Below are 17,810 nucleotides of genomic sequence, written 5' to 3' on the forward strand. Positions count from 1 at the left end.
AATGACATGGCTGAATAATCACCCTTAGATTTTATCAAGAAATAGTCCTGAAATTAATGTTAACCAATAAAATCTCAGCCTGGCCGGAAATCATGGGGTGGTGGGTGTTATGTATCTTTTTTTATGAAAGATTAATAAATGAGACTGAAATCTAAAGGTGATTATTGTGCCATATCATTCTTGAATTTTTCTTATAAAATCATTCTTGATATCTAGCATTTTCCATAGTCTTGGCTTTGTTTTTTTCTTGCTGACAAAAAAAATAAAATAATTGCATTTTGTAATGACACCTGTAGAAATTTGGCCGGCCAGACCTATCTGTCCTCTTGCATCCACGACAAATAATCAAAAAATATGTTATTTGAACAATCATTTTCCGATAACTTGAACAACCGAATATTTTCAAGGCAATGTGGATATTTTTTTTTTGTGTTACCTAGGAGAAGAAAATCCTAGTGATCCGGAGTTTGGACGCGAGGTAAGTAATATCTTGTCAAAAATTCATACACCTAGAATCGAACTTGGAATCTCTGCCTAGAACTCGAACTTCGAGTCTTCGAAGCGATTCGTCCTTAAGTGAAGATCATTAACCAATTGAACTCAATCACTTGGTTAAGGCAACATGATATTGGCACAAGGCCAACAAAAAATTGTTAAAAAACTAAAATAACTTTCATAAAGAGTTGTTCATTAAGTTGTTCTAAAATGGTTGTCAACATACACTTTCTCAATAATTGATAGAAAGAACATAGAAATGAAATGTCACCTATAAACACATGTTCATGCCATCTTTTGTCTGATGTAGGTCTCTTTAACACATCTCCTCACGACCAGCACTACTGGGTTTGGTTCGTGGACATAAATGATGGGTGACTCGAGATAGCAGAAACCTGTTAGCATGTGGCCTAATGAATCTTGAAGGAGACTCTAATACCATCTTAGAAATCGTGGTTGGGACTAACACAACCTCACAAAACTTCCTTGCGAGATGGGAATTTCTCCACTTATAAACACATGTTTGAGAGCTATATTTTGTCTGATGCATGACTCTAACAAAAAAATTGAGCTTTACTTAAAAAAAATTGAGCTTACGGCAGATAATTAACTTATACTTATAAGTTCATACAACTAAAATGATAAGTTTGATAACAATTTCTTCTTACAAGTTTATGGTTTTTTTTTGAACTAATAGTTAGCGTATTTTATAAGTTTGTAACTTATCATTTTACCTATTATCTTAACAACCAATTTAACTATAATACGTTAAAAAAACAAAAATGTTTCTCCCTATTTTATTAATAATATACTTTGAAGTCTTTATCTCTCATTTAAAATATTCAACTGGACCATATAGTTCAACCAGGGACGGATGCACCTAAGTTAAGTTGGAGATGCAACCCCCACTAAGTTTCTCCTTTTATCATTAATTATTGATTTATTTATTATTTTTTCTAATAAAAATTAAGTGTTTTCTCCACAAAAAGTTTTGAATAATTTTATTTGGACATAAATTATTAGACTCTATTATGGTCAAGGGTGGGCAAAAAAACCAAAAACTGAACTGAACAAAAAAAAACTAACTATTACTGTTTTGAAATTGAACTGAAACAATTCAGTTCAAAACAATTCAGTTCAATTCGAAACAGTTCAGTTCGGAACAGTTCAGTTCGGTAACTAAAATTCAATTTCATTTGTTTTTTTCATATTTTTTTCAAAGGTATCAATAATAACAGTTCAATTCAGTTCGGAACAGTTCAGTTCGGTTTGAAACAGTTCAATTCGAAATGCAAACAGTTAAGTTCAGTTATTTTAAAGTTAGCAAACAATTCAGTTCAGTTCGGTTCAGTTTTTATCCCGAATTGAACCATGCCCACCCCTAATTATGGCCATATACAAAGTGTTAAAAAGGTAAAATTCATCTCTAATTACATCACTTTTAATGTTTTTATTTATTCCTAAACTTTACAAATAGTGGGATTATCTAATATTCTATTCTAATGTCCTGCAATATAAACTTTGGGTGTGTTGAATAAGTAATAAGTTCTTAACTCTTGAAGAGATAGAAAAGTAGAAAACTATGTGACAACTTACTAATAGTGAATCAATAACTATAAAACTTTATCTTAACCAATGTTTGAAGAAGTTGTGGAAAGTTGAAAACCTCCTTAGAATTTTGTTTTGTTTTTTTCAATAAGATTTGACTTTAGCATATTGAGAGTAGGCTTTGTCTCATTTTCCATTCTCTATACTTCAGCATAGACTATAGAGATATTTTATATGTATATATAAATAAACTCTATCTATCTTCTTCTGCCTTTCTTTTTCTCATTACAGAACCATTGATGATATGATAGTCATCATGAATTCTCATCTCACCATGTTTTTCTTTCTTTTCAATCTCTTAACAATCTCTTCCTTTTCCTCATCACAACCCTCTTACAAAGATCATTGTTCTTCCATCATCATAGAGTCAACTCCAAAAGACCTCATCATCCATAACTCTTTTCCTCTTGGTGATCAATACTCGGGTTACTTCACAGGAGGTGATACAATCATCAATAATGAAAACTCCTTCAACAACAAATACTCTTCATTTTACCTTAGACATATAAAAATGCATGAAACTATAAACTCTGACTTGTTCAAAATTGAATCCACTGTTTCATTCAGAACCACTCCAAACACAGTTTACTATCATGTAAGCAACTTTAGCTATGGTAATAAACCAAGTTCTAGAAGTCAACATCGTTTCAAAACAAGTTTTGTAACTTTCAAGCTTGAAGGGTTTTGGTCAAAATCTTCAGGAAAAGTTTGTATGGTTGGAACAGGAATTGGTTATTCACAAACAGGTGATTCTCTTAATCTTGATGCTGTCTTTAAGCTTAACAATGTTTTCCATTCAAGTAACATCACTAGTTTGATCAGTGGAAGCTTAGAGAGTTTGAGTTCTGAAAAGGGTGATGAGAAAGATCATTACTTTGAACCAATTTCTATAATGATGTTTCCAAAAGCAAATTATAGTTATAGTTTGGATTCTAAAGAAGCTGAAAATGAATTCTCTTTTGAAAGTGATGTTTCTGAGAAAAAGGGTTTGTCACTAAATCCATATCCATCAAGTTTTTGTTCATTTCCACTCTCAAGAGCTATTAGAAGACTCCGATTAGAGTACACTCACGAGTGCAATTCTTCAAAGAATTGCACTCCTATAATTAGTGATCAATTGCCATATATGTTGTCTCTGAGAGGTGCTGAATGTTCTCAAGAAAACAAGCATAGGATGAAGGTTATGATGGTATTTTCAAATAAAAGTGACTATTGGATTGAAAAAGGTTTCAATCCGAAAACTACGTTGGTAGGGGAAGGTTGGTGGGATGAGAAGAAAAATTCATTGTGTGTAGTTGCTTGCCATTTCATTGGCATCATGAAATCTTCCTTGAATGGCATTCGTCTTGGCGATTGCTCGGTAAGATTGAGATTGAAATTCCCTTCAGTTTGGTCAATAAAAAATACTAATAGCATAGTTGGACAAATTTGGAGCAACAAGAGTGCTAATGATCCAAACTACTTCAAGATGATAACATTTAGAAATTTCGAAGATGACAGGGTTGGATATCGAGCGTCGAAGTACGAGTATAGCCAGCTTGAAAGAGTTAAGAAATCATGTCCAACACACAAGGTTGTCAAGGACAAAGGTAGAACAAGATTTCCAGATGTTTATTCTTACGATATGAGATTTGATATGTCAGTTAGAGATAGAGAGTCCAATATAAGAGTAGCATCTGGTTCTTCAGCTCCTTTATCTGTTGGTGATCAAGTTTATGATGATCCTCTTACTATTTCAAATTCCACATCAGAAACTCCTATGGTGATGTTCAACAATGGCAGCTTGTTCAACATTAGCTACAAGATTACTATATTTTCTAATTCAACCTTATATAACAGGAATTCAGTGTTTAATTTGTCTTCTTATAGAGTGAAGATTTCAGCAGAAGGTATTTATGATGCAAGGACAGGAACCCTGTGTATGATTGGTTGCCGCGATCTTAACTCAAAGGCTGGAACACCGTTAGCCGGCTCTGTGGATTGTGAGATTCTATTGAAGTTTCAGTTTCCATCATTGGATGCAATAAATGGAAGCTACAACATTAAAGGGAGTATCGAAAGCATGCGAAAAAAATCAGATCTTCTTTACTTCAAAAGTTTAGAGCTTTCTTCATATGCAATTTACTCGGAAACAGCGATAACAGCTGTTTGGAGAATGGATATGGAGATTATCATGGTTCTGATATCTACAACTCTAGCATGTGTTTTCGTCGGATTGCAACTATACCATGTCAAGAAACACACTAATGTGCTTCCCTTCATCTCAGTTTTCATGATGTCAATTCTCACATTAGGTCATATGATGCCACTTGTTCTCAATTTCGAAGCACTTCTTCCTCAAAATTATAACAGCAAAAACTTTGTGTTTGGATATGTTGGATGGCTTGAAGTTAATGAAATAGCTGTAAGAATTATAACCATGATAGCTTTCTTGTTGCAATTCCGTCTCCTTCAACTAACTTGGTCGTCAAGAAAGACTACTGAAAGCCAGAACGGCCTCTGGATTGCTGAGAGAAAGGCTAGTTATGTGATTTTCCCATTGTATGCAGCTGGATTATTGACTTCATTTCTGTTGAAGTTGAAAAATGATGGATTTCAACATGATTCATCTTGGGAGAACATGAAATCTTATGGCGGTTTGGTATTGGATGGCTTTCTTGTGCCACAAGTAATTCTAAACTTGTTTTCAAATATGAATGAGAATGTTCTTTCATGTTCATTTTACTTTGGAACTACTTTTGTGAGACTCTTGCCGCATGCCTACGATCTTTACAGGACTCGTAATTATGCTCGACTCGGCGATGGATCATACTTCTATGCCAATCCTAATGCAGATTTTTACTCCACTACTTCGGATATTGTCATTCCTTTGGGAGGTATCTTATTTGCTATCATTATCTACTTGCAGCAACGTTTTGGTGCTCAATGTGTTCTTCCTCATCGATTCAAAGGATCAAAGGTATATGAAAAGGTGCCTGTGGTGACTGAATCAGAAGCTGAAATATAGACATCTACTCATAAATTGCAGTTTTTGAAGCTCAAGTGCAAATTTTCTAATGAATGGTGGTGGGTGATACCTATGTAGTTCTCTTCTTATATTTTAGCTTTGAATTTGTGCTTTTGTAATATTTATGATCTTTACAGAATAAATATGTTACATTAAAGAACAACTCTGACTATTTGAAGACAAGTGCAAAGGAATTTTGAAACCGAAACATTGAACTAGTTTAAATCGACTTATTTGAGTTTACTTACTGGCATAAGAACTGTGAGATTCGTTGAGAGAGCTTATGGAAACATCTTATGACATGTCAAAAGTTGTTTTCAGTATTTCTATAATCGCTTCAAATGCTAGCTTTTAGAAATCACGGCAATTTTGCTTTGAAAATCCCACAAACGTGCGTTTGTGGTTGCAAACTCCAAACCAAACCGACACTAACTTTGAGTGCTTTTATAGCTAAAAGAGTTTTTTTTTTTTTTTTTTTTTTTTTTATATATTTTTAAAAAAGATCAAAACTATTGTACTTGCAGTCAGATCTTTTTCTGATTCCTTTTTTAGTCACTTATTGTTTTAGCCATACCTTTTTGTTTTTTTCGTACAAGCACATAACATTTCCACTAGTACCATTTACACTTTTAATTTATATTTCTTTTTTATTTTTTAATTATGTATTTATTTAAGAAATTATAATATCAGATTTAATAAATAAAAAAAACAAAATAAAATCTGACTTGGCTGCCACATCATCGTGGTGGACATGTCCATGTCATTTAAAAAAATGTCATATCATCTAAGTTGAATGTCAAAATTGTGATTTAGTAAAATATGGGATCAAAACTATATTTAAGTCATTTGATTTTTGGTTACGCTTGTAGATTTCATATATATGTGTCTAGTTGTAGAAAATCCTGAATTAGAAAAATATTATCATGGCTAACCTGACACGTTACAAATAGACTCTTGCCATATCATTTGATAAACAACGGTTTTCAAACTTGAATCTTCTGCAACCTTTGTACAATGTTGTTGACGATAACAATTTTTTTTTTATATCTTACTCTAGTGTCTACGGCCAACTGTATCATATAACTAGTTGTTAAGGATCTAATTTTTTCCATCTTATCTGTCGGGAGGTCATTCATCTTAATACTGTTATTCAGATTAAAACAAGAACCATAGATAATCAAGAAATCGTTTTTTTTTTTAAAAATTAATTGAGGATATTCGAATAGAGTTTCCAAAGACTTAATATATAAATACTCCTACTCTTTAATAACCTAATACCTTAGAGCAACCACATCCATGCCACCCAAATGAGTGGTATAAATGGGACCCACATAATATATTACTTTACAATTCCCAATTATTTAAACCACTCAATTGCATTTTCTAAATATTCATACCACTCCTCTAAAACTCTAAAATGGGTCCCACTTATCTTACAATAACAATATACTTTAAATGTATATTTTACAATCTCACCTATCAATTGATAAAAATAATCAAAAGTAATATTTTGTCGGTTAAAAGTGGGTGGTACTCCATTACCACTTTGTTAAGCTTTGCAACTTGCTTACATGTCAAATATCAGTTGCTTTCTGACACATTTTCATGTGGCTCAGTTATACCATTGTGCTTTTGCACTGATAATTATGCTCTTAGTACCATACCTTAATTAATTTATTTTTGTCAAAACCTTAGTATTATAAGATTGAGTAGCTCAACTGGTAGAAGTTAAAAAAGTTAATGAGTTAAAATACAAGAATTCAACCATAATACAAAGATTTTAATTTGTTTACCCTTATAAACAAATACAAAACTATACTGGTTTGATGGTTACATCAATTAATTTTGATAATAACATCAATTAATCTATTTCTTTCATAAACAATTACGACATATAGGACATGTTAATTTCCTCTGCAACCAATGATCTATACAATCTGAATGAAAAATGTGCTTGCAAACAGGAAAAACTTGACACAACTGTCCCCTTTGAAAATCTTCCAAACAAATGGCGCATTCATTGCAACTTCTTCTTAACTCATAACCATGCTTTCCAATTCCATCATAGTTCATCAAAGGTGGCAATTTCTTAGAATCCCTAAGTTTTTGTCCTCTATTCTTATCATAATTTTCTTCTTGTTCTTCTTCACTTGTAGCCACCATTGTCCAATCTTGCAAATTGCTAAACACAAGAGCATGGAAAATTGTAACCCCTTGGTGAGATACATCATTATGATCTTCGTCGTCATCGTCGTCGTAAGCTATATGAGTTCCTTGTTCAATGTCATGTTCATTGATAATAATAGGTCTCATTTCCACAAACCAATAGAATAAACCATGGAAAATTTGATGGAATATGAAGAAAAACATTGTGATTATAAGACATATCATGACAAATGTTGGAAGATCAAATTTTATGACATAAACATACATGTGCATTAAACCATCAAATTGTTTGCCTGTGGGAAAAACTTCTGTCAACTCAGCCATATTGATTTGTATGTTTAATTTAATTGATGAATTAATCAATGAAATTTAAATGTGACAATTTTTTTTATATATAGTTATGGGATTTTATGTTACTTGTTTTAAATAGGTTACGTACATTGGACCAATATCTGTCAAGATTATAATGTATAGGCTGTGTATTCTAATTAAAGAAATCTAGATGGTTTTTGAGTTTATCCTAAACCGTTTACAGATAGCAAAATGCATGCATGATGTGTATATCCTATCTGACCGTTTTCTATGAGGAGATATGTGTTGGCATTTGTATTCTTAACCGATACATTATCTTTAGATTGCCAAACGAGTAAATCAATATTTTGGTCATCGAAATTGTAATAATTGTGAAATTTAGTTTCTCAAATTAAAAAATTTAATTCTTTTAATAAAATACTACTTTTCTTTATACAATAAATAATTTTGGTGAGTTTTTTTTGTTGTAAGCCGGATATATCCATCTGACGCAACTTGTACAGACTAATCCTCAAGCCTTATGAGACCTAAATGGACAGTAAACTCGACTATTTTCAAGCTTTATGAGACCTAAATGGACCGTAAACTCTTCAAGATCGAATTCAACTTGTGTCATCTCATCTAAGCATTTTTTCTTATAATTTAGGTGAGTTGGACTTGAGTAAATACCACTTTTATCATAATTGTCGCGTTTGAAAAAATATGTTAAAAAATTGGTATTTTTAGTTTTTAAGGTATATCAATTATTATCTTTTAATTTTATCTCTACTTAATATTATATATATATTATATACATCGTTTCCAAATTTTTATTTTTTACTTTGTGTTATATATGATAATAAAAATCAACCAATAACTAATAAAAAAATAATAGCAAAAGATAAAATTATCAATAAAAAGAGGTCATGTAAGGGTTTGAACCTCGGGAACCATCCCCGTGAGTTTATCTTAGTTGGTAAAGTCATTGTATAATATATGTAGCAGTCAAGGTTTGAACTCGAACGTCCCACTTATTCATCAAGTTAATTTTATTTGGCAAAAAAACACAGTAAAGTTAATTGATAAAATTATCATTCTCTTTCATTTATATATAATTTTCTTTTATTAGTGTGAAAATTACATAATTTAATAGTTTTTGGCTATGGATTGTCTTGAATAGTCCTTTTCCATCGAGTAAAAAAAGCGTCTTATCCCATCCACACAACTATAAAACCTTACGGTTATTGTAATTTTATTTTAAAATTTTGATGATGCATTCAAATATTAAATTATTGAAATATTAAATTATTGAAGTAATGTAAGCGTGTCAATGAAAGTCGACTCAGTTGATAAAGAGATGACTTATTTGTAAGGTTGTGGAATTTAATCCTACTGCAAAGGTGATGACCTCTTTTATAGGTGATTGTAAATACATTTGTTAGTGTTTGCTGAACTTTAAGGCATATCCTGTCCATCGTGAGTCCTTAGAACACAACTCATATTGACAACTTTATGTAACCAAAATGAAGTAACACAAGTGTAAACAACTAGGGTATAATTTAGTTATGTCACCAAAATTAAGTAACACAAGTGTAAACAACTAGGGTATAATGTTTAGGTTAAATTCGGTTATTGATAAAAAATATCCAAACCAACCAAATTCATATTGATTTGATTTTGTTCGGTGTTAAGTATTTTTCACAAGTGAAATTGAACCAAATCAATGATATTTAATTTAGTTTATCGGTTTGTCTGAAAGTTAAACAACTTAAAAGAACAGTCGTGTTCAAGTTCTCAACTCTATTTGCTTGTGTCAGCTGGAACTTTTTTTATGCACTTTCAGTCAAAAGAATAGTCATACTACTTAAAATAAAAGTTAACAACCGATATTCCCTCCGTCGTTAATTATAAACAAATCCCCCTCCGGAGTATTATTAAATTATTATTTTATATTTTATTTTTATTCAGATAATAAAAGTTAGATTTTATTGTCGTTTTTTTTTTTTTGACGCAACATAAACCCATGGTGTTTTTTCAAGACCAATTAGAATATTCTGGTCTAAGCTATATACTAACCTTAGATTCGGCCACAACATAAACCCTAATCAAACAAAAACCCTAATTTCATCCCCAATTTAACACCCTTCTTCAATCTTCACTCTTCAATGGAGGTTGTGCAAGAGAATCTCCAAATTCCCGAAAAAATAGAATACACCACCCTCACTCCCCTTCCTCTTCCTCTCACCGCCGATGATTCCCCAGATTCCGATAACCACGAACAATACTCCGTTTTCCGCAACGAAATCTCTCTCGACACCCCCCAAGTCAATTCGGTTTCTTCTACTGCCATAGATTTCTTCTCCCTCGACGTCGCTGATGAAATTGAACCCGAAGACAACCTCCCGGAGCCTGTCACGCCTGTTGAGCCGAAGACACCGGCTATCGAACACGAGGTGAAGCTAGAGAATGGTTGGTTTCGTGGGGATTGTAAATTCAAAAGCCCTATGCTTCAGCTTCATAAAGGTGTGAAATTTAAACCCTTTAACCTATTGGGTTTTGTTTTGGTGCATTGTAAATTCTAAAAAAAATGTATTTTGGTGTGCAGAGATAGTGGATTTTTGTGAGTTTTTGTCACCTACTCCAGAAGAGAAAGCTAAACGTGATGCGGCAATTGAATCTGTTTTTGAAGTTATTAAACATATTTGGCCTCATTGTCAGGTATTAATGACATCATTTAACTATTGTATATCTAGTGTTGTTTATTGCCGATCGTGGACAATAGGAGGTTTGTTCAAATTATAGTGATGTAGGCCGTTGTAGTTAATAGTGTTTGGTAAAACAATAGCGATTTGTTCAAATTCTGCTATGCAATAACGTTGTAGCGCCACTATTTAATAACAATGTGTATATCCCTTTTAATTTTATTTTATTTTTATTTTATTTGTAAGTTTTAGATTCAATAAAAAATGTGATTTCCTTACTTTCAGGTTGAAGTTTTTGGGTCTTTCAGGACAGGGTTGTATCTTCCAACTAGTGATATTGATGTAAGTAATCCTGTTGACGTTGAACTGAACCTTCTCTTTGAACTAGGTCATGTATGGATTAACAACTTAAGTAAGCTCATAAGTGCTCGTCATTTAGAAATTCTTGTGGAGTATAAGCTATTTCTATAATAAAAGATAAAGTAGAGTGAAGTTGTTTTTATGTTATAAGCTGTTTTCATATGTTATTCTTGAAAGCTTGTGGAAATAAGCTGAAAACAAGCTCTTCAAACAGTCTCATAAGGGCTTGTTCCAGTTGATAAGCTTAAATAAGTTGATCCAAATAGATCCTAGTATGTGTGGCTGGTTGATTGATAGATACATTGTTGATATTATTTAATCTTTTGACTGCAGGTTGTGATTTTGAAATCAGGCTTACCAAAACCACAGATTGGTTTGAATGCAATTTCTAGATCATTGTCACAAAGGAGCATGGCTAAAAAGATACAGGTCTGTGGCTATTCAAATATCAGTGTTTTCATTACCAATAACAAGTTGTAGGCAAGATTAAGTTTCTGATGTTTTGCTTGTCAATCTTTACCAGGTCATTGGAAAGGCTCGCGTGCCAATTATTAAATTTGTTGAAAGGAAGAGTTGTCTTTCCTTTGATATAAGGTTCAACGACAGTCTCTTCTTTGATTTTGGATTGCTAGATTTTCCTTCTGCTTGATTGTTATATGGTTATGCCACTTGATAAATGATGATATTAGATGTTAGTTGGGTTATTTAACTTGAACCTCTTTGCATATGTTGAATTTTTGTGATTTCTATATTTGCATAAACTGCCAATTAACACCACCGAAAAATATATGATGACTTTCAATTTATTGTCTGCATATTGTGGAATGGGGCATTTTTGCAAGGAGAGTAGACCTGTGGATTCTGTAGTACGGAGCAATGTAGTCAGGATCAAGATCCTACATAGGATTGGTCGGCCGGTGATGGAACGTAAACACGAGGAACGTAACACGGTTTGTAAGAACCCACTCAAGGGCAAAATTGTAACTTCACATACACACAAACATAAAAATTATATAACAAGAGCAAAATCACTTATAAATCATAAGTGCCCTTTCAAAAAAAAATAAATCATAAGTGCATTAAACTAAGCATAAGTGCATTAAACTCATCTCTACTAGTTCCCTCTTGATCTCTACTAGTTCCCTCTCTATTAGTTCCAGCCAAATTAAAAACTGCATAGCTTTCTTGACATTCGCAGGAACCATTCGACAAGGCAGAACATCTCTGCTAGTTCCTGCCAATGATACTTCACTGTGTAAGCACTTCATGTAATTGTATACTCACAGAAATTACACTTCACCCTTCTTGATTCTGTAATTGTAGTAAAAAACGAGTGCCTTGTCGAATCTATTGATGCAAGATCAAGAAGGGTGAAGTGTAAATTCTGTGAGTATGCAATTACAAAAAGTGCTTACAGAGTGAAGCATCATTTGGCAGGAACTAGCAAGAGATGTTCTGCCTTGTCGAATGGTTCATGCGAATGTCAAGAAAGCTGTGCAGTTTTTTAATTTGGCTTGAACTAATAGAGAGAGAACTAGTAGAGATGAAGAGGGAACTGGTAGAGATGAGAAACTTATTTTGATTATGAATATGAGGAATGATGATTATGACTTATTAACTTAGTTTAATGCACTTATGATTTATAAGTTTTTTTTTGAAAGGGCACTTATGATTTATAAGTTATTTAGCTCTTGTAATGTAAGTTTTGTTTTTTGAAATTTTATGATTGTGTGTGCGCGCATGTGAAGTTACAATTTTGCCCTTGAGTGGATTATTACGAACCGTGTTTACGTTTCTTCACCGACCGATCCTGACTACATTGGACACATCTGTCATGGGATAATTTCTGTGACACGATATATTTGTACCATATGAAGTAGTTTTGTTCTTCTTGTTCATTAATTTATCATTGGTGTACATCAAAATTCTGCTTAATTCCCTGTATTTTTTGTATTTCCATCATGCGGCCATCACTTGTTTTTCTTCCATCATGCATTTATGTTTCTTATCATGGCGTAGCTGAATACTTATAGGCCATATAACAACCACAGTATTAATTTTCATAACAATAATTTTTAATATTACTTGCAAGTTACAATTACATTATTCTTTGTGTATTATTACTAAGTGCATGGTCACATGGCTCTATATTGAAATGTTGTATTATTGCTCGAAATTGTCTCCATAAAAACCATTTGAATTTATTTCAATGTTATTCTTTTTTTTTTCTTCTCCAAAAGCTCAATATGACTGATCCATTGTGTAATTTTTTTTCCTTTTCAGTTTTGACTTAGAGAACGGACCGAAGGCTGCCGAGTATATTCAGGTTTGTATTTATTATTTCCACTACTTAGTTTCAAGATTTATTTTCTAATTTTGAATTTTGATAGAAACTATTAGGAAAGCTTGGTTGAATTTTTCAGTTTCCACTATTATGATAGAACATATGTCATAGTTTGATCCATGTAACCGACCCCACTTACTGGGATAAAGCTTGGTTGTTGTTGTTGTAGTAGTTGGTGTGGAGAATGTAATATATATAATTTGATGAATTTACAAAATAATTAGAAACCAAAGATTATGATTGTATGAAATTCTATTTCTAAAACATAGATTTATGTAAGTTTTGTTTAAATTTTCCTGTAAATAGATAATGGGAGAAAATGATTGTATGTAATTCTTACACAGATAAGTGGTTTAAGTTATTATTGACCGTGTTACATTGATTGAGGTGAAAACAAGTTGATAATTACATAAACAAATACAACATCTTCGAAGCATATAATAACACACCACCATTGCATCATTCTCCTTTCGTGTAGGATCTAATTACTAGTTTGTATGTGGTACTTGACTTATTTCCAGTTTGTTCTTATATTTTAATTACATATATATTGCAGGATGCAGTGGCTAAGTGGCCACCATTACGGCCATTGTGTTTGATTTTAAAAGTATTTTTACAACAAAGAGAACTTAATGAGGTATGAGTTTTTCTTAAAATATGATGTCTCTGTTGCAGTTATCTGTGCCCTTGTCTGCCTAACGGAAGATTCTTGTAAAGTATGCAGGTATATTCTGGTGGGATTGGTTCTTATGCTCTCCTGACCATGCTGATGGCAATGTTGCGGGTTAGTGATTATTAAATGTGCTTATGCAGTTCACTTTTTTTACTTGGCCTTCATCATAAGGCTTCCTTGTGTTTTGGCGCTGCATAGAGTTCAATACATTTCTTTTCAACCTATGTCATCTCTAAGTTTGTGACCACTATATGTTTCAGAATGTCCGACAGAGCCAAGCTTCTGCAGAGCACAACTTAGGGCTCCTTTTGGTGCGTATCTTATGAATAACAGTTTTTCATTGTTTCCTAAGTGCCATGCAGTTAAAAGTCCATGAACGACATGTTATATTATTTTAAATATTTTTGATGTTTTAAAAAAGAGAAAATGTGAAATAATCCTGCATTGCATGCCTTTCATTGGATGTCTCCTATTTTGGTTGTAAAATTTGATATATATATCAAAATTTTCCTTCTGATAACACATTATTTTTCTTCGGGGAAATTAGGTACATTTTTTCGATATTTATGGACGTAAATTGAATACCTCAGATGTTGGTGTAGATTGTAATGGAGAAGGCACCTTTTTCCAAAAGAGTAGTCGAGGGTAAGGAATTGGATATAATTTGCAAAGAAATGTGATTTTAATTATTGTATAATAAAAAACTGACCTTTTCCCCTTTTCATCTCAGGTTTTACAACAAAGCACGGCCATTGCTTCTCGGAATTCAGGATCCACAGGTTCTCTTTGATTAACCGCCTTTTGTCTTTTTAAAGTCAATTTTTTATTGTCGGGCAGATCAAATAAACCAAGAAAATTGTCATATTTTGAAGATGGTATTCATGATTTTCCTCCATTTACTGTTTGCATTTATCATTAACTAGATTATTTGAATTCTGGACTGTAACTTTTTTTATTAATGAATGTATTTTGCGGGTGGTGGTGTGGATATAATATGCTGACTTCACTCTAGTCCTTGTTTAGTTTGTTTTATTGGAGTTATATTTCTTGATGCAAACTGAACTGCTTTGTTGTATTCTTGAGTTTTCCTTGGATATCTCCTTTGTTTTCGTTAATGTCGGAGGAGAAATTTGAAAATCTTCCCTCATTCAAACTCTCCAGGCTGCATTTTTTGTGCTCTATGCTTCCCTTTGTTGGTCCCTCAACTTAGCAAGCAATTCATTATTTCCATTTCCAAGTCATGTCTGCCTGTTTTTTTGGGAGCAAATGCATTTTATATTTTATGAAAAAATAGATTAAGAATGAGAATAGACTATATAGAGGGTATTTGCCTACCTTGAAGGCAAGAAACAGAATGATTAGTGAATTGGAGATTATCTAATCAGCAGTTGAAAATTGTCCTATAAGTCCGCCTTTCTCTATTTTCTGCAGTAAATGCCTTGCAATAATTTTTTTTCATCAATGCATTTTAATTTTATAATATATATATATATATATATATATATATATATATATATATATATATATATATATATAATCTGAAGTGAATAGACTTGTATTATTTTGTGCATCAAAATAAATTGTTATTTCAGAGTTTTTTTTAATGATTAAAATTTTCTTTTTGCTGAATCAGACTCCAGACAATGACATTGGGAAGAATTCCTTCAATTACTTCCAGGTTTGTTTTTATCCCCTAGTAAATAATATTTATGATACTTCTATAGTAAATGTTGTCCTAAGGATTAAAGTTTGGAGATACCAATGCAATAGTGTTTTTTTTTTTTAATACATTCCATCTAATTTAAGCATATTTGCCTAGTTCCCTCTGCAGAACTTGGATGATTCACTGCACAATTACTAAGAAAATTTAAATGACTTCAAGATTTGTCCTGTGTTTGCTTCTACATTTTGTCACTGTCGTTCTTTGTCTTTTTTGCGTATTGTTTTGAAGGAAAATCTATATCCTTCTGTCTTAAAACAAAATGATATGTATGTGTTTTAGGCATTCATCTTCGTTCAAATGGGGCTGAAATGTAATTCTTTTTATTATTCCTGCAGGTCAGGTCAGCGTTTTTAATGGCTTACTCAACTTTAACAAATCCCAAGGTCATCCTGAGCTTAGGACCTAATAGGAGCATCCTTGGCACTATAATTAGACCAGACCCCGTCTTGATGGAGCGCAAAGGGGGGTCAAACGGAGAAATGACTTTTAATAGTTTACTCCCCGGTGCTGGTGAGCCAATACGACAGCAGTACGGAGAGCATGATATGTTATGCAATTGGCAGTTAGATTTTGAAGAAGAACCACTACCTCGTGGAGACGGAGATAACACCCCTGCGGAGCCCAGCACACGCTCTTCCAGGAAAAAGAGAAAATCTGCATCTAAGGAGAATAAGGAAAATGGATCTGTGACAGAAAACGGTGTACATAAGAAACATAAGAAAAAACGGGTTAAACAGAGGTTAGAGGCCAGTTGCTGAGGTATTGTAATATGATCAGTGGTTTATAGAAGTGCAGGAACAAGGCAACACAATCACAGACAAATTTGAGGCCAAAATGACCCTACAATGTGAGCTCTATTTATGCCTGGGTGGGTACCCACAGAGAAGTGCCTTCACTGTGTAACATATCAAGGATACGGAATCATTTCCATGATTTATTAAAATTTCTTTATACAGAAATCAATTTTGCTAGTATCATATACCACAAGTTGAATGGGAATGCCCTCAAATTGTAATGTAAGTCAATTCAAAAGTTTGCTAAGCATGTATTCTTTCATTTGCTGCTGAACAATATTGACTATGTTAACTTAAAACATTTTTCTTCTCAATATGGTGATCGTTATTTTAGTATTTTATGAATCATGTGCATTATTTTTAAGGAAAATGATCTTATTTTTATTACTAACTCTTATAAGTATCGGTATTTTCTTCATTTTTCTTCAATATGGTGATCGTTATTTTAGTATTTTATGAATCATGTGCATTATTTCTCCAGCATTGTTTTTTTGAGGTTCTCCCAGTACATATATTTTGTTTATTTCACTCATTAAAAAAGTTGGTATATGGTTAAACGTACCCATTTTATACATTGAGAGATACATATACATATTCAATCAAACATGGACAATCGTTGTATTTTTAAATGATGGTGTACCACTTTTGGGTCTATAAAATAACAATGATGAAAGTTTGAAAACAAGAAAACTCTACTTCAATTGTCTCTCACACAGTCATACTTGTTCTTCCATGGCCACCGTCACATTAGCAATGTCTTCCTTCATCATTTTAATACTTTTTCACACTCTTTCGTCATCCATGGCCACTGCACAACTCGAATCCTTACCAAGTTACCTCCTCAGTGCCACCACTCGAGATGCTTTCGATGGAGGTTTGATTTTAATTATAATCCCAATATTTGCTGTTGAGAATTTTTTTTTTTTTTAGACGAAGTGACAAGTACCACAATATTTTGTTTTAGATCCATAAAAAAATAAGTTTGTGCCGAGTTAATAAACTTTGATGTTGTCATTGGATATTGCAGTGGCTTCCTGTTACCGATGAAAGTTTTGGTTCCCTTGTCCTTAAATCTAAGACTCTTGTGTTGGTGGAATTCTATGCTCCATGGTGTGAGTCCTGCAAAAATACTCATTCCATAATGGTTGAGCTGGCAAATGATTATGAGGGTAAGGTCGAGTTTTACAAACTAAATATGGATGACAATCAAAATATTCCTGTTGAATATGGGATTCAAGGTATTCCAACTGTCATTTTCTTCAAGAATGGTGAACAAGTAGATATAATTGTTGGTCATGTAACCAAGGCAACATTTATCGATCGTATTGAACAATACATATATGAGAGGGCAAACAAACAAGGCTCCATCAAACCAATTATGTCAAGTTTGGATGTTTTGCTTTCTTGAATAATGATTTGTGGTTTTTCAATAAAAAAAAAGTATAATAATTTATGGGGTGATTTGCATATTGTGGTTTTTAGATTTTTGTTTTGTTTTGTTGTGTATATGAGTTTATTTGTTGTTGTAGCTTGTGATTATTTGAGTTCATAAATTTAACGTCTGTTTCACAATATGAATTGTAAATAAGTTTAAAGGCGATCAATCAATAAAAACATTAAATATAAAGATAATAAAAATAATTCGAT

At 32.6% G+C, this 17,810-nt stretch overlaps 2 protein-coding genes and 1 pseudogene across 2 annotated transcripts; all 3 read left to right on the top strand.

The window, feature by feature from the left end:
- The first annotated feature begins 2,243 nt into the window (after window positions 1–2,243).
- LOC25487344 (uncharacterized) lies at window positions 2,244–5,021 on the top strand. The gene is made up of 2 exons (XM_039830718.1): window positions 2,244–4,771; window positions 4,879–5,021. The coding sequence occupies exons 1-2, from the start codon at window positions 2,348–2,350 to the stop codon at window positions 4,885–4,887; spliced, it is 2,433 nt and encodes an 810-aa protein (XP_039686652.1). The 5' UTR covers window positions 2,244–2,347; the 3' UTR covers window positions 4,888–5,021.
- A 4,580-nt stretch (window positions 5,022–9,601) lies between these two features.
- LOC25487346 (terminal nucleotidyltransferase 4A) lies at window positions 9,602–16,477 on the top strand. The gene is made up of 13 exons (XM_013609250.3): window positions 9,602–10,090; window positions 10,173–10,285; window positions 10,555–10,611; window positions 10,963–11,058; window positions 11,153–11,223; window positions 12,913–12,955; window positions 13,530–13,610; window positions 13,698–13,757; window positions 13,907–13,957; window positions 14,194–14,291; window positions 14,377–14,425; window positions 15,280–15,324; window positions 15,705–16,477. Exons 1-13 carry the CDS (start codon window positions 9,733–9,735, stop codon window positions 16,125–16,127), a joined length of 1,545 nt encoding a protein of 514 aa, XP_013464704.1. The 5' UTR covers window positions 9,602–9,732; the 3' UTR covers window positions 16,128–16,477.
- Window positions 16,478–16,605: 128 nt separating this feature from the next.
- LOC25487347 (thioredoxin-like) lies at window positions 16,606–17,663 on the top strand (annotated as a pseudogene).
- Window positions 17,664–17,810: the final 147 nt, after the last annotated feature.

Source organism: Medicago truncatula, chromosome 2 (assembly GCF_003473485.1).
Source record: "Medicago truncatula cultivar Jemalong A17 chromosome 2, MtrunA17r5.0-ANR, whole genome shotgun sequence".
Taxonomy (NCBI): Eukaryota; Viridiplantae; Streptophyta; class Magnoliopsida; order Fabales; family Fabaceae; genus Medicago; species Medicago truncatula.

Excerpts from the sequence above, each read along its gene's own strand:
- LOC25487344 (XM_039830718.1), top strand. The coding sequence starts at position 2,348 with ATGATAGTCATCATGAATTCTCATCTCACCATGTTTTTCTTTCTTTTC.
- LOC25487346 (XM_013609250.3), top strand. The coding sequence starts at position 9,733 with ATGGAGGTTGTGCAAGAGAATCTCCAAATTCCCGAAAAAATAGAATAC. Across the intron at positions 10,091-10,172 it reads TATGCTTCAGCTTCATAAAG|AGATAGTGGATTTTTGTGAG; the intron begins GTGTGAAATTTA and ends TTTGGTGTGCAG. Across the intron at positions 15,325-15,704 it reads ATTCCTTCAATTACTTCCAG|GTCAGGTCAGCGTTTTTAAT; the intron begins GTTTGTTTTTAT and ends TTATTCCTGCAG.